Source organism: Oncorhynchus tshawytscha, linkage group LG13 (genome assembly GCF_018296145.1).
Source record: "Oncorhynchus tshawytscha isolate Ot180627B linkage group LG13, Otsh_v2.0, whole genome shotgun sequence".
Lineage (NCBI taxonomy): Eukaryota > Metazoa > Chordata > Actinopteri > Salmoniformes > Salmonidae > Oncorhynchus > Oncorhynchus tshawytscha.
This window is the reverse complement of record NC_056441.1, coordinates 54240066-54254554: the sequence shown is the minus strand read 5'-3', so window position 1 is coordinate 54254554 and position 14489 is coordinate 54240066. Positions and strand designations below refer to the sequence as shown.

The following is a 14489-nucleotide window of genomic DNA, read 5'->3' as shown; positions in this document are numbered from 1 at the left end:
AATCTACAATCTGTGTCATTGAATGTTTTATCACCTGCCCCTTATGAAAATAATGGTTTAGAAGCCAGCATAATCTTTAACATTATTATAGCAGCACCTCTATAAGTCCCATGCCCTAAAAAAAAAAAATGTGCCACATTGATTTGGATGTATAGTGTTGCAACGTATTTGTGCTGAAATGGGGCCATTTGTTTTGTAACTTCTACCAATGCAATGGAAAATAAAATAATGGGGACGGGAAACAATACCACAGACAGCTTCATAATAAGCCAGCCTTACAAAACGGAGGCTGATAGCAATGACTGCATTGATCTTGTCTATGTCTTCCAACATCTCACAATCAAAGCAACAGTAGAATAATTGAATGCTGCACTGTAGAAAGAACACTACTGTTTATTTTTGTATGCATCTTTCTCTACACAGGTAAGTAATATGGAGTTCAGAGGAATTACATACGTCTGCTCATTTACCATTCAAGTTGCATTTGATCATGTAAACTCATAAAGCCATCACTGAATGATCCATGTTCCATACTTATGCCACACAGATATACCTTTTCTAAACATTTGCATGTACTGTAGTAAGCACATTTGTACAGCACTGTTACATCCAGGAGGCAGACAATCAGAAAACAGTCTCTATACTGGTTGAACTCATGAAACACACATATCAGGTGTTTAGCATCACGCTAATTTCAATGTAGCTAGCTGCCCAGTTTACCTAGCCTGTAATGGCTGAAATGTTCCGATTATTTTGCCACACGTAAACCCATTCCCTTCAATAAAACAGTAAGTGGTAAATTACGTTAAGTATTCCTTTCTTCTTCTTCTTCTTCCCACATTTTACACTTTGATGAGAATACACTGGGTTAGGTTGAATAAGCAGAAGGTTTCATACCTACAACACAACAGCAGGAGATATATGTACTGTACCTGATTATTGTGGACCTGCATAATGGCTTTATAAATCATTTGCAGTTCAGGATAGGCACTGACCCACAACAATGATAAATATTTTTACTACTCCGGAACAAATAGCACATGAATGAATTCTAAAGCATTGGCTATTAAAGCCAGACAAGAGTGAGGTGGTGACATGGAATAGATCAAAGACAGATCCTTCACACTAAAACATACCGATCCTGAACGTAACTAGTGCACCAATTCAGTGTGTGCTGACACTACTAGGGAAAGCACATCACGCAAAAATAAATCCATCAAAATGTATTACACATTTTTGCACTTCAAACATGTCAAACTCTAGCAGATTTAAGTTGATAACTTGATTCAGAATCCTTCAAATGTGCAATGTGCAAAGCTGATGAAAGTGAAACAAAAATATTGCAGTAAGAACTGCACGCCCAGGAAGCAATGGTTACAGGCTCAGATGACTGTCGCGTGCCATTAGCCAATAGCTGATTCAATTTTCCTTTAAATTACTGTACTGTGCCTCTCTCAATTATCACACTAAGCAGTGGTGCCTACTGCCTACACTAAAACATTACTTCAGAAACCATGGGAAGCCATTACATCTAGGCCTATGGCATTATCTAAATGTACATGGAGCCACGACTCCAGATTCAAATGAATGTTTTATTCCTTTATATTTGATTACATCTTTATCCCTTTACACAGTGCCCCTCACAGTCGTAACATTCGTGCATTAAGTGTGCCTGCCAGTGCATGCTGACTCCATTAAAGCATGGGTTCACTAACCAAGGGAAGCGGTCTAGGCCACATAAAAAGATTAGGCCTAATGGACCCTTACTGCGTATTACTAATGCAATGGCAAAATAAATACAACAAGCAGTATAAAATATATTGCTATGGTCTAACGTTCAATCTTTTGAGAGGTCTAACTCTGCTAAGTGCATCTTCCAATACTTTACTGTCTTCCAAATCAGACAATGACAAAGCTGACAAATTCTGTAAATTCCAGGGAAACAAGCAGCCTGGAAATTGGGATTTAAAGTGGCGGTGCCCCTCAGCTGTGAAGTACCAAGCAATGCCTTAGTTCTACTGTCCCAGCTACTGACCTAGTGACCTTCGCCCTCGCGATGACAAAAATAACACCAAGCATGAGCCTCTACACGCAAGGAAAATGAGTCAACAATGCAATGAATAGTACACAAGAGTTCATACAAATCTTTGGTGAACACACAAAGCCTGCAATAGACCTAAAATACTGTGGCTCTGGCACAGAAGCAAACGTGTCAATAGGTGTTCAAACGTAACCTAGACCTAACATGTACTGACGGTCCCCGACAGTGGAAGGATCCACACGAATGCAAAAAAACTGAACACACACTACATAAAAACATACTTCGCAAAGGACATTGTCATGCAGCACTATATGGTACATCTATTTTTTTCAGCCAGTGGCATCAATAGCCTAAAAACACTACGGTACAACTGGCCAAAGAAAGCCAATTTGAAAACTCAAGGTGATTTGAGTTTGTATAAGAAGTATCCTCCAAAAATACTAATCTCACTGAACACTACTTAGAATAACTAATCCTAACTTAGAATAACCCATCAAAAACTATGGCTCGGTCTTGTGAGGAAGTGGAATGACACAGCGCAGCTACAGTACAGTCACCCTAGTACACTCAAAACAGAGTCTGTGGCACAGCAGTATACCATATCCTTTAATCAACATCCTCTGCATACCACAGGGTATGCAAAGGGGAGATTGATTGTTTTAAAGATAAAAGATACACTGGTTGTACTCTGCAATATCTCCTGTGCTCCTCCCCTGAAGATAATACTTTTTAGGAGTCAAGGGCAGAGGTGCTACACCAATACGAAGAGGTGACTCAGTCACACAGAATATGCACACCTTTAGAGGGCAGCATACAAGACACATTTGTTGTGATTAGTTGGTGTGTGTGTGCGCATGTGTGGTGCAGTGAGGTGAAACACAACAAAGCCAGTCAGAATCAGAGTCAGAGTCGCTGTTATTCCTGATAGTGTGTCCCACACTGAATGTAGAACATAGGACGGGCGAAAGGAGGGGTGCAGGGAGCTCTTCAGACAAGATTAGGATGGGGAAGGGTATGAGCATAGAAATATAATTACTAGAACTGCGCCCCCTTCAAATCAATGTGCCATGATAGGTGGACCATTCTAGCAATTATATTTCTATGGCGGGGGAGTTAAGGTTTTGGAGTTAAGGTTTGATAGTGGTTTGGCAGTGGTGGTAGTCCCCCGGCCAGCCTTAGGCACCACCAAGAGTTCGTCCCCGTCCTGGATACTGTAGGAGTGGAGGGCTCTGGTGTGGTACTTCATCTCCTCCGGCCCAAAGACACACTCCTTGTCGATGTAGTAAAGACGCATCTGATTGGCCGACAGCTGCACGACTGTCCTCAGCTGTTTCTTCAGCTCGGCCACAGTCTGGTCCAGGCGGATACTCACCTCCGCCACCTTGTTCTCGCAGTGCACCTCCACCTTGGCGTGGCAGCGGGGTCGAAGGTCGATCTCGGCCAAGGGTTCCAGCTTCCCGTATTTGGTCACCAGGCAGTGGTACCTAGAACGGAAGATATAGACGGGTTTAGCAACACACAATCATACTAAATATACCACAGTCATCTAGACTAAGTTATTTAACATTACGGTTAGGTGAGGTTACAGTCATTATTTTTAACGAACATGAAGATTTTAATTTTGAATGTGCACATTTTAATAGGCACCTGATACTACAATTAAGCCAGTAAAGTACGTGCCAAATTCTATTGAATGGATATATGCAGTCTCATTGGATCAGTTAAAGGAGTAGCATAGTGTGGTATACCTGTAAGGTAGCTCCTCCTCTGGGTAGTCGACATGGTAACGGATGAAGAACCTCTCGGAGTCCTCTCTCTCCCCATCCGTCACCACACTGCCATTGAGCGAAGATACAGAGGGCAGGCTGCGAGGATAAAGGGTGAGCTTTTCACTATCTAGAGATATATGGCACTGTTGCAGTACTGTGTGTGTGTGTGTGTTAACGCAATGTCACAGTGAGTACGTTTACATGCAGAGGAATAATTTGATATTAAACTGATTATGGCAGTAGGCAATAGTCATGTAAACACCTTACTCTGTTTAGCATAATTGCCTCAAGGACAAAATTGAAGTAAGCATACACCGATAACTACACCTGTTTTTCTGAATAATCTTTCTAATTATTAGGACATATAAACAACTTAATTGGCGTTCCAGCGGTGTCTTTGATCTGCACACGTGCCAGCACCAGCAGAGTGAGTCTCCCGCATCAGAGCGAGTGAGGTGAGTTCGGAACAAATTAACGTATCCGTCTTAGAAGTAGTTTTCACATACAAAATGTACATGTCCGACCTTCGGATGAGAATTGCTTCCCAAAAACAACATGGTTGCTGTGGTAGAATGTTTATTTCGATTGGCGATGTTCTGCACTGATCAGAGTCCCATCAGGCAGCCTGACTTCAGATGTGTCCATGGAAACAGGGTTGTTAGGGAAATTGTTATTTCCAGCAAAGCATGTAAACATTATTATTCAAACTATTATATTCATCTGACATTCCACAATTCTCACATTATTGTGTGCATGTAACCGTACTCAGATAAAAATGAGATCTTTCCACTATTTGTGTGTTGAGGTCTGTGTGGTTGCCTCACTCACCCAGTAGCTCCCAGAGAAACTTACTGTGATACCATGAGGCTCCGACGCTCTGTGTTGGTATAGGTCTGCAGTAAGGGAATCCCCTGCAGCCTCACATCTTCCAGTTTAGGAAACTGGTTCAGCTTCTCTATGTCCTCCCATCGGTTAAGAGCTGGCACACACAGAGACGCAAAGGTGACCACACACCCACGCACATACACCTTATTAAACACATTTCCATAAACAGTCAAACAGAATGATCTTTACATTTGTGCCCCGGCTCTGACAGATAGATAGATACCACAGAGAAAGTAGAGGGGTGTTAGCGATCAGGATGTTGGGTAAACTTCAAATATCAATCTCAAGAACTGAAAGGAGTCCAAGGATAGTTTCCAGTGAAGGCTCTGGTTGATACCTGAGTTGTGCAGATTGATGCTGCGTAGGTTGGGGAAGAGGCGTCGCAGCATTTCTTCTGAGTCCTGAATGGAGCTCAGGTTGCAGTTGGACATGACCAGAGTTTCCAAGCCGGGGAACATGGGGCCAATCTTGCGCACCTCGGCCCAGTCCTGCAGGTTGTTGTCAGTGATGTGCAGTAGGCGCAGTGTGGGGCAGGGCACAGTAGAGGCTGACACGGTGGTGTACTCATTAAGGCACAGGAACAGCTCTTCCAGCCTGGCGGGCAGGGCAGGGAGCAACACAAGGCTCAGTATAGAGACCATTAACTTTTCTGAATGCTTCTACTGTAATGTACTGTTAGCTGCCTGAAACCTGGACCTCATAACAGATGACCACTCACTACTCTCTCCAATCCACAATACTCGAGAAGGACACAAAATCCCTCTCACTGGATTGGGAAAACACATTTCTCTCTCTTGAGAAGTGAACAATCAGAAATTGCCTTTGATTTTTTTTTTTAAAGGTGTTCAATAGCAGTGTAGCATCAAGGTTTATCTTACTCAGGCATCTCCCGTGTTAGTACGAGCACCGTGTTCCAGGACACTTGAGTGTTGTTGAGGACCAGGCGTCGGACTCGGGCAAAGGCCTTAGCACCGCTAGGCTCCAAGACAACCTCACTTAGCGGGTTGGAGCTCAGGTTGAGGAAGTCCAGGTTGGGGATGTTTGACACAATCTTACTGATCTGAAAGGAGTGGCTTCAAACTTAGTGTGACATCCTCAATATAATGATTCATGCATTAATGTAAATAGCTACAAGGATACTCATGTGTATGAGATTGAGGTGAGATTGCATACTGGTAGAGGAATTCTTGTACAAAGTTACTATAAAATGTACCCAATTCTTGTACTCAATGTTTCCCATCTTGGCAGAGTACCCTAGTTGAGCCTACCCACCTCATGCCAGTCCTGGAGCTTGTTGTGGGACAAGTCAAGCTCCATCACGTGGGCACAGAAGGCTGCGATCTCTCTCTGCTCTCCCGCATGGCTGATTCCACAGCCAGCCAGGACGAGCACACTGGGAAGGTTCAAACGATCTGGAGAGAGAGAGCAGAATAACTTGAGGAAACCAGGCCTATCTATACCACCGCTCAATCATCAACATCCTCATCCTAACTGAGCTGCTGAAGAGGAAGGAACCTACTCAGGGATGCCAATGGCATTTTTAAAACAGGGTTCAAATGGGTAAAACTGTGGAGGGATCATATTGAAGACCTCACCTTTCATGGGTGAGCCTTGTGGGAGAGTTGGCACTACCACCACGCCCATGCCGGGCCCTCGGCGGTACGGGAAGTTCTCCGGGCTGTACTTCTCACTGAGAACCTGCATGAAGGTGCGGCCCTCCTCCTCGGGTGGATCCACGGCCCCACTGTCCCACATCCCCTCTGGGTCGGCTGGGTCGCCGAAGTGGTAAAAGAGCCAAACACTCATAGAGGTTAACTTGGCAGGGTCAGCTGGCTGAGACAATAGTGGAAGTCATTCACCTTCACGCCCACATCCAATCCCTCGGAGGGGCTCGGCCATCACTGACATTAGCCTGACCCATTTCCCCTTCTAAACAGTTTTGGTCATACAGTGCATTCGGAAAGTATTCAGACCCCTTGACTTTTTCCACATTTTGTTACGTTATAGCCTTATTCTAAAATGAATTGAATTGTTGTTTTTCATCAATATACACACAATACCCCATAATGACAAAGCAAAAACAGGTTTAGACATTGTATTATATTAAAAATTCAAAACTGAAATATCACATTTACATAAGTATTTAGACCCTTTACTGAGTACTTTGTTGAAGCACCTTCGGCAGTGATTACAGCCTCGAGTCTTCTTGGGTATCATACTACAAGGTTGGCACACCTGTATTTGGGGAGTTTCTCCCATTCTTCTCTGCAGATCCTCTCAAACTCTGTCAGGTTGGATAAGGAGCATCGCTGCACAGCTATTTTCAGGTCTCTCCAGAGATTTTTGATCTGGTTCAAGTCCGGGCTCTGGCGGGGCCACTCAAGGACATTCAAAGACTTGTTCAGAAGCCACCCATGCACTGTCTTGGCTTTGTGCTTAGGGTCGTTGTCCTGTTGGAAGGTGAACCTTCACCCCAGTCTGAGGTCCTGAGTGCTCTGGAGCAGGTTTTCATTAAGGATCTCTCTGTACTTTGCTCATCGTTCATCTTTCTCTAGTCTCCCAGTCCCTGCCACTGAAAAACATCCCCACAGCATGATGCTGCCACCACCATGCTTCACCGTAGGTATGGTGCAAGGTTTCCTCCAAACATGACACTTGGCATTCAGGCCAAATAATTCAATCTTGGTTTCATCTGGCCCGAGAATCTTGTTTCTCATGGTCTGAGAGTTAGGTGCCAAACTCCAAGTGGGCTGTCATGTGCCTTTTACTGAGGAGTGGCTTCCGTCTGGCCACTCGACACAATCCTGTCTCAGAGCTCTACGGACAATTCCTTCGACCTCATGGCTTGGTTTTTGTTCTGACATGCACTGTCAGCTGTGGGACCTTATATAGACAGGTGTGTGCCTTTCCAAATCATGTTCAATCAATTGAATTTACCACAGGTGGACTCCAATCAAGTTGTAGAAACATCTCAAGGATGATCAATGGAAACAGGATGCACCTGAGCTCAATTTCAAGTCCCGTAGCAAAGGGTCTGAATACTTATGTAATATAAGGTTTCTGTTTTTTATATTTAAACATTTGCAAACATTTCTAAAAACCTGTTTTCGCTTTGTCATTATGGGGTAAAATGATATAATACATTTAAGAATAGCGGTTTCTATACTTTCCGAATGCACTTTACAATACATACCAGTCTTCACTGAAAAGTATGCTAGTCACATACGACACATTCCATTTTCAGCTACAGTATTTCAATCAGGCATGTTAACAGATTAGATCAACTCAATTATGGGGTGGCAGGTAGCCTAGTGGTTAGAGTGTTGGGCCAGTAACCGAAAGGTTGCTGGATAGAATCCCTGAGTTGACAAGGTAAAAATCTGTCATTCTGGCCCTGAACAAGGCAGTTAACCCACTGTATCCCTGTAGGCCGTCATTGTAAATAAGAATTTGTTCTTAACCGACTTGCCTAGTTAAATAAAGGTTCTATTTTTATTTATTTTTTAAAACAGTTACTATTTTACATGGTCAGTCAGTTGATGCTGCTTGATATAAATGCCTTGGAAACAAAACAGACAGAGCATAATTATTGGTATTTCAATATGTATTTCCCTTAAAGAGGGAAAGGGAGCCTCAGTGATAATACTAAAGAAGGGAGTGACGGAGGGAGTCGTCTGTCCTAAAGTCCTTATCAGTAAAACGCAGTGAGACTTTGCCATTTAAACTTTAAAGCCCTCTGAACGCCTGAGGAAAGGGTAGGCCTCTCCCAGTGATTCTCTTTTTATGTACTCGAGACCAAAAATGTATTAATTGAAAAAGTGGATAGACTTCTGCTCTTTGGCCATAATATTTCATGTTTAACCAACTGAGCAGGCAAAGTTTGTCATAATCCGGAAACACTGATGACATCATCTGGTGTGCATCATGTGATTTTAAACAACTATGACCAGGCAAATGTTAGTAGTGTTTGACTACAAAACATAAAAAACGTCATTTTCAAATATGTTGATAATGGGGTGGTGCTGGAGATGATGAATGAGGTTGTCAAGTGGTGAAATTTCAAACAACAAAAAAGATGAAAAAGAACGATATTCAACTGTGAAAAAAACAAAACACATTTTTGAACGCCTCTCAGGTTGCCCTAGATAAATCATCATCTGCTGCTGGCTACATAAATAATGTTGAGGTTTTACTGAAATGAAAGTTATAGTATCAAATTAAAGTACTTCACCGGCAGGTGTAGGTCACAGTAAACACTTTCCCACTTTTGCTTATTTATTTCAACTCCTGTTGTATACTCATTGTTTCTAAGTCCGTGTTTATGGTCGTCACTGCGTGTAAATGTTTTATGTTCCACAGTGTCATGTTGATAATTACAAGAGAACGGCAATGAAATGCTATAGAAATATTCCCTATGATGACGTGTTCTTAAACAGTGGAATTTTCCTATATATCTGTTATATTACAACAACCATAAAAGGAAATGATAGATTACAGTATCCATAAGATACTTATCATTGTACAAAACTGACACGTTGTTATTACTAGGCTATTGACTAATATGATTAAAATGATGTCCTTAACATACATGAGTGTGAGGAAAACAATAGGTAGTATAAAGTACAATGACAATACAGGAACAAGTGTGCTCTGTAGGCTAAGTGTCTTACCTCCAGTAATGTTCCTCTCCACCAGTCCACTATCACAGCTCATTGTGGGTTTCTGCAGAGAAGGCCTGTCAGAGGAACACAGTTTTTGGAATTAAGGACAAGTCATGTGCTGGTGGGACGGACTTGCAAGTAAAATTACTATAAAAGGAAGTACAAATCTCTCTTACTCCCATAGTTTGACTCTAGATGGATAAACCTGTTTTGGCATGGACAGTGCCATTGAGTGCTTACACCATTTTAAAGTAGTCAACTGGGTGGGACTTCATATGGGTTAAGGAAGGATCACGTGATTGTTTCCAGGTCATCGGGATTATACTTGTGAGCAAACATTCCATAACTGTAGGCGGCAGTAAATCCCTAAACCTTGGATTTACACCTGTTCGTTCAAAACACACTCTAGGTGGCAGTATGCACCCTTTCAGTTTTTTGGCCAAAATGGACTACTTCAAAATAGAGATGCCTCAATGGAACCAAAGATATTTATAACTAACCCAAAATCAAATGTCCAATGGGAGCAAATTAAGCATAGTGGGCAGAACAAGCAAGGAGGTGGGCAGAACAAGCAAGGAGGTGGGCAGAGCCAAGCACAAGCTAGAGAGATACTATTGACGCATTCAATCATGTATTTGCATATTTCCATTAGGGAACACCTCCTTTGAACACTGTGCAATAACTCAATTTGCCATTGCACTCCTTGTAAACAATACCATTTTTTTAAATCAAAGGGTCAAGTCTACAAAGCTTAGTGCACTCTGTTCACAACATATTCTAGTTTAGGTGAACTTTAAACTGTATTGAGATTGGGCTTTTCTTCAATGAGAAAATCAGCAGAATGTCAGCCCGGTTCCATCTCGGTCCATGCTCTCCCACTGCCAACCACTAGGCTTCCTGTCCTCACCCATATTTGATTGATACAGCTGATGAAACATCTGTCTCCTTGATCTCTGTGATGGCGCTGCCTGTGCGCACACAGACGCCATAATGGGACATTTATAAAGATGATATCTCTATCAGTCTCAATGCTTACTCCATAGTGGCTGGCTGGGCAGGGGAAGAGAGGCTGAGCCCTCCTCCTTCAGACTTCTCTCCAGTGAGGGGCTGCTAGGTGAACAGGAGGGACACGCAGGCACCACGTGAGAGTAGACACTGGAATCAAAACAAACCATATGTCACGATTGTCATAGTGAGGAGACCAAAGCGCAGCGTGATGTGAATACATATTTTTTAATGAAAGACGAAAAAACACAAAGTACACTAAACAAACAAAATAACAAAATAACAAAATAACAAAATAACAAAATAACAAAATAACAGCTATCAAAACTGAGTGCAAACATGCAACATCACATAGACAATAACCCACGAAATACCCAAAGAAGATGGCTGCCTAAATATGGTTCCCAATTAGAGACAACGAAAAACAGCTGACTCTAATTGAGAACCAATCTAGGCAACCATAGACATACATAAACACCTAGATAGTAAACGACCCCATAAACCTACAAAACCCCTAGACAGTACAAAAACACATACATCACCCATGTCACACCCTGACCAAACCAAAACAATAAAGAAAACAAAGAATACTAAGGTCAGGGCCTGATACCATATGCAGTTAGGCATGATATTCAAATGACATTAAAGAAATCTACATAAATATATATGCATTGTTGACTTGTTAAAGCATCACTTTGAGCAGGTCAAATAAATATCTGCATGAAAAGGAATTCAGATGGTTAACTGGCCTAGGCTTAATAACTATATTAGTTTGAGTAGGCTATAGCCTAGTTCAGGGATCATCAACTAGACTCTGCCACGGGCCGATTTGTTATTGGGCGGATGGTCAGGGGACCGGAACATCATTACAAATAATTTGTAGACTGCAAATTGACAGAAACAATCCCAAACAGATATAATATTTGACTAATGTCACGACTCCCACCGAAGGTGGCTCCTCTTCCTGTTCGCGCGGTGGTCGTCGTCACCGGTCTACTTTTCTATTGGTTTTGTCTTATTGGTTACACCTGTTTCTTGTTTAGGTTTTTAGTTGGGCTATTTAAGCCGGTAAGGCCCGCCTGCTCTTTGTGCGGGCTTATTTTCCCCTCTGTGTTTGTGTGTGGTAGTGTGTTTAAGTTTTGTTTTTCTCTGGACTGGTTAGGTCCTGGTTTTGGGCCGGTCGTTTATGTGCGCCCTGTATTGGCGTGTACTATTTTCTCTGTGCCGGAGATTAAAGCATTGTTCTGTACCTTTGCGCCTGACTCCGCACCCACTACGCCTAAGTGCGTCACAACTAAAACATAATTGTTTCAAACCTTGCATACAATCACATGCTGTATCTCTCTATTATGCATGGAAATACTTTGGAACAGATTTACAAAATTAAAATCCCTCTGGGCTGATTTGCTGGTACTTTCAGTCTTTTATGTCCAACATTGAAAAGAATTGTTGGACATTTTGCACAGAAAAATTGAGGGGCCAAATAAAATGACCAGCCAGTTGGGAAACCTGGCCTAGGTGATGTCACTGACATTTGATCATGTTTTATGAATAGCTTGGCTCTGATGAATATCAAGTGGCACATAAACTGTCCATAATATGGTGCTGTTAGCTTCAAAATAGAGGGAATAGAAGGACCTAATGTCATATCTGAACCTCTGTTAAAAAGCTATGGTCATAAGATAGGTTGGGAGAATAGTTTGTCTGGTCTCAGATCTGTTTGTGTTATTGCCAATTACATTTCTGTCATTGTCAAGCCAAACATTATGTTTGTGCAATCCATGCCAAATACCTGTCACTCATTCTGTGAGAATAGCTATCCAGCTAATTTTTTGCTCAAATTAATTATTTTATATACTAGCTAGTACTACAGTACAGCAAATGTACATAATGAGTACTGCAGAGAGCTAGCTAATTATATGCCAATCATACCAGGGACAATTACGTGCAGATGGACTCGAGCACGAAAAAGAACACGAAACAAGAACCGTGAACGGAAAACGCTACGTTAGAAAATAAAGATGTCAAGCGTGAAACGTATTTTATAGCTAGGATAAACGTCGAGGATGATTACAACGTTATTTCATAAACGTTACACATAATCATTCTGTACAATTTGACTGTAGCTTTCACCTGCTAGTTATATGCAGGATCAGTGGTTTGCAATCTGACAATTTATTACGATTACACTAGTACGATTAGCAAACTAGATCAGCTAACCAAAACGTTACATTGCATCTTCTCCTCTACGAATGGTCAGACTGGTCCAGACTCCACACTCAGCATCATTGAATGACCCAATGTAAAGACAATGCATCAACATGACACAAATACTATTGTCATAATACGATTGCATTAGCTAGATATAATCCAAAAGCAATAGACATACATGTAATATTTTCGCATTTCCAAACTCACCTTTATTGACCTACTCTGTGTAAATGTCTTGTTGTTGATCCAGCTGTCATTGCCCCCCCTCTCATCCCGGAAATGACGTGGCTTAATGAAACGTCTGGATGTTTTCCTTAGATCGTGGATGCGCAGCTTTGAACAGTATACTACATGTCTTTGAATACATAATTGGTAATAATAACCCATTTACAGTCATAGGTAATGCTACTATAGCTGACTAGATTTAACACTGGTAATGATGGAAAGGCTTGACAATCAGTTTGCTGACGAAATATGTTGCATCTATCTCTGCTAAAATGTGTTCAGGGATATACTTCCTTCTCTTCTTGCTGTTGTATACAAATACAAATTATGAATGAAGTTTGATGACTTTGACTGGGCAAAAGCTAGTACATTCACTTGTTCATGACAAGTGTCACTGAAATTCCCCTGACTGGCAATCACCTTCTTGCCCTGTCCTGCACCGCACTCTCCTGGTAGAGAAGCTTGTTGTTCTCGTTCAATCCGAAGAGGCGCTGTCTCTACTGTCACTGTACTGGCGCCATATGTACTTGAACATCCCAGCCTAGATTCATACTAGACGTAACATAGTAAATGTATATTCGCGGCACTCAAATTAGTATATTAGTTTTGATACTGTATGTTATTTTTGGTATGGTTAAATAAGGCAGATGGCTACTTGAGGTAAAAATTGAAAGGAGGATGGTTGGTCGGGGTGGATGTATAACGCAAACGTCTAGCAACCCAAAGGGTGCATGTTCAAATTTGACCAACTTTTCAACTGTTTAATACTTTTTAGCTACTTTACACCTACTTAGCATGTTAGCTAACCCTTCCCCTAACCCTAACTATTCGTAACATATTGTAGGTTTTGCAAATTCGTAACATTTTTAACTTTAGCAAAATTGTAACATATCAAATGAATTGTAATTTGTAACATATCATACGAAATGGATGATGGAATTCCACAAATTACTACACCCCATGTGAAACGTAGCATATAGTACTAAATGGAGTGTCTCGGATTTATGTAAAGAATAATACAAAATGCTCTGAGAGAAGATTGAACACCCTGGTGGAGTAGAAGAGAGCCACTGTGTACTAAACACACTGCAGGCTCAAATGGTTGCTGTTGATTTTGTTTTTGTTAAGGTAAATTACTGTTGTTACCTTACATGAAAGTGTAACAGAAAAGCTTCTTGGGAAAAAACGACTACAGGAAGTTTTCTCCCACTGAGTGGTGTTAATTTGGCTCAACTAAACATTTTATTTTGCCACCTAGTTGGACAACAGGAAAGCTCTGTTTACTGAAAAATAGCTTCTCTGTAAGCATTATTAGAAGTCCTATACTCCTGAACCGACCAAGCACTTTTTCCACGTTGCCCAAATACACCACATACCCATATGACCCCCCCTGCTGTTTTCTTTCGGAAACCAAGCTTGAGTCTCGTCTCTTTAACACCCCTGGGGACTCTTTGGGTGGATGGGTGGAAAACAAAACAGAAAGAAATAGCATTGTAAAACACAAATAGATGCAGACCTACACACAACAGTTGTGCTGTAGCTTTCTGACCCTGTAGTTAGGTGCCAGAAAACAGCTACGGCAGATGACTCCATCCAGACAGCGCATGGTAAGATCTGTCTGTGAACCTTGTTTTCCATTCAGGTTGGTTACCCAGGAGTTGTCAGCTCAGCTCTGTCAATGAAAAAGTTTCA

General features: G+C 41.7%; 1 protein-coding gene across 6 annotated transcripts; it reads right to left on the bottom strand.

Moving 5' to 3' along the window:
- Positions 1-373: 373 nt before the first annotated feature.
- On the bottom strand, positions 374-12912 carry LOC112265158 (tubulin-specific chaperone cofactor E-like protein). Of its 6 annotated transcripts, none has more exons than XM_024442237.2 (10): positions 12780-12912; positions 10393-10511; positions 9366-9430; positions 6291-6528; positions 5968-6107; positions 5574-5755; positions 5033-5289; positions 4663-4789; positions 3790-3906; positions 374-3525 (listed from the first exon to the last, which is right to left on the bottom strand). In XM_024442237.2, the coding sequence occupies exons 4-10, from the start codon at positions 6499-6501 to the stop codon at positions 3141-3143; spliced, it is 1419 nt and encodes a 472-aa protein (XP_024298005.1). In that variant the 5' UTR covers positions 6502-6528; positions 9366-9430; positions 10393-10511; positions 12780-12912; the 3' UTR covers positions 374-3140. The 6 variants fall into 6 exon arrangements, with proteins under 6 accessions (XP_024298005.1, XP_024298001.1, XP_024298004.1 ...); XM_024442233.2 differs by having other exon boundaries at positions 6291-6524; XM_024442236.2 differs by having other exon boundaries at positions 6291-6464.
- Between the last annotated feature and the right edge of the window lie 1577 nt (positions 12913-14489).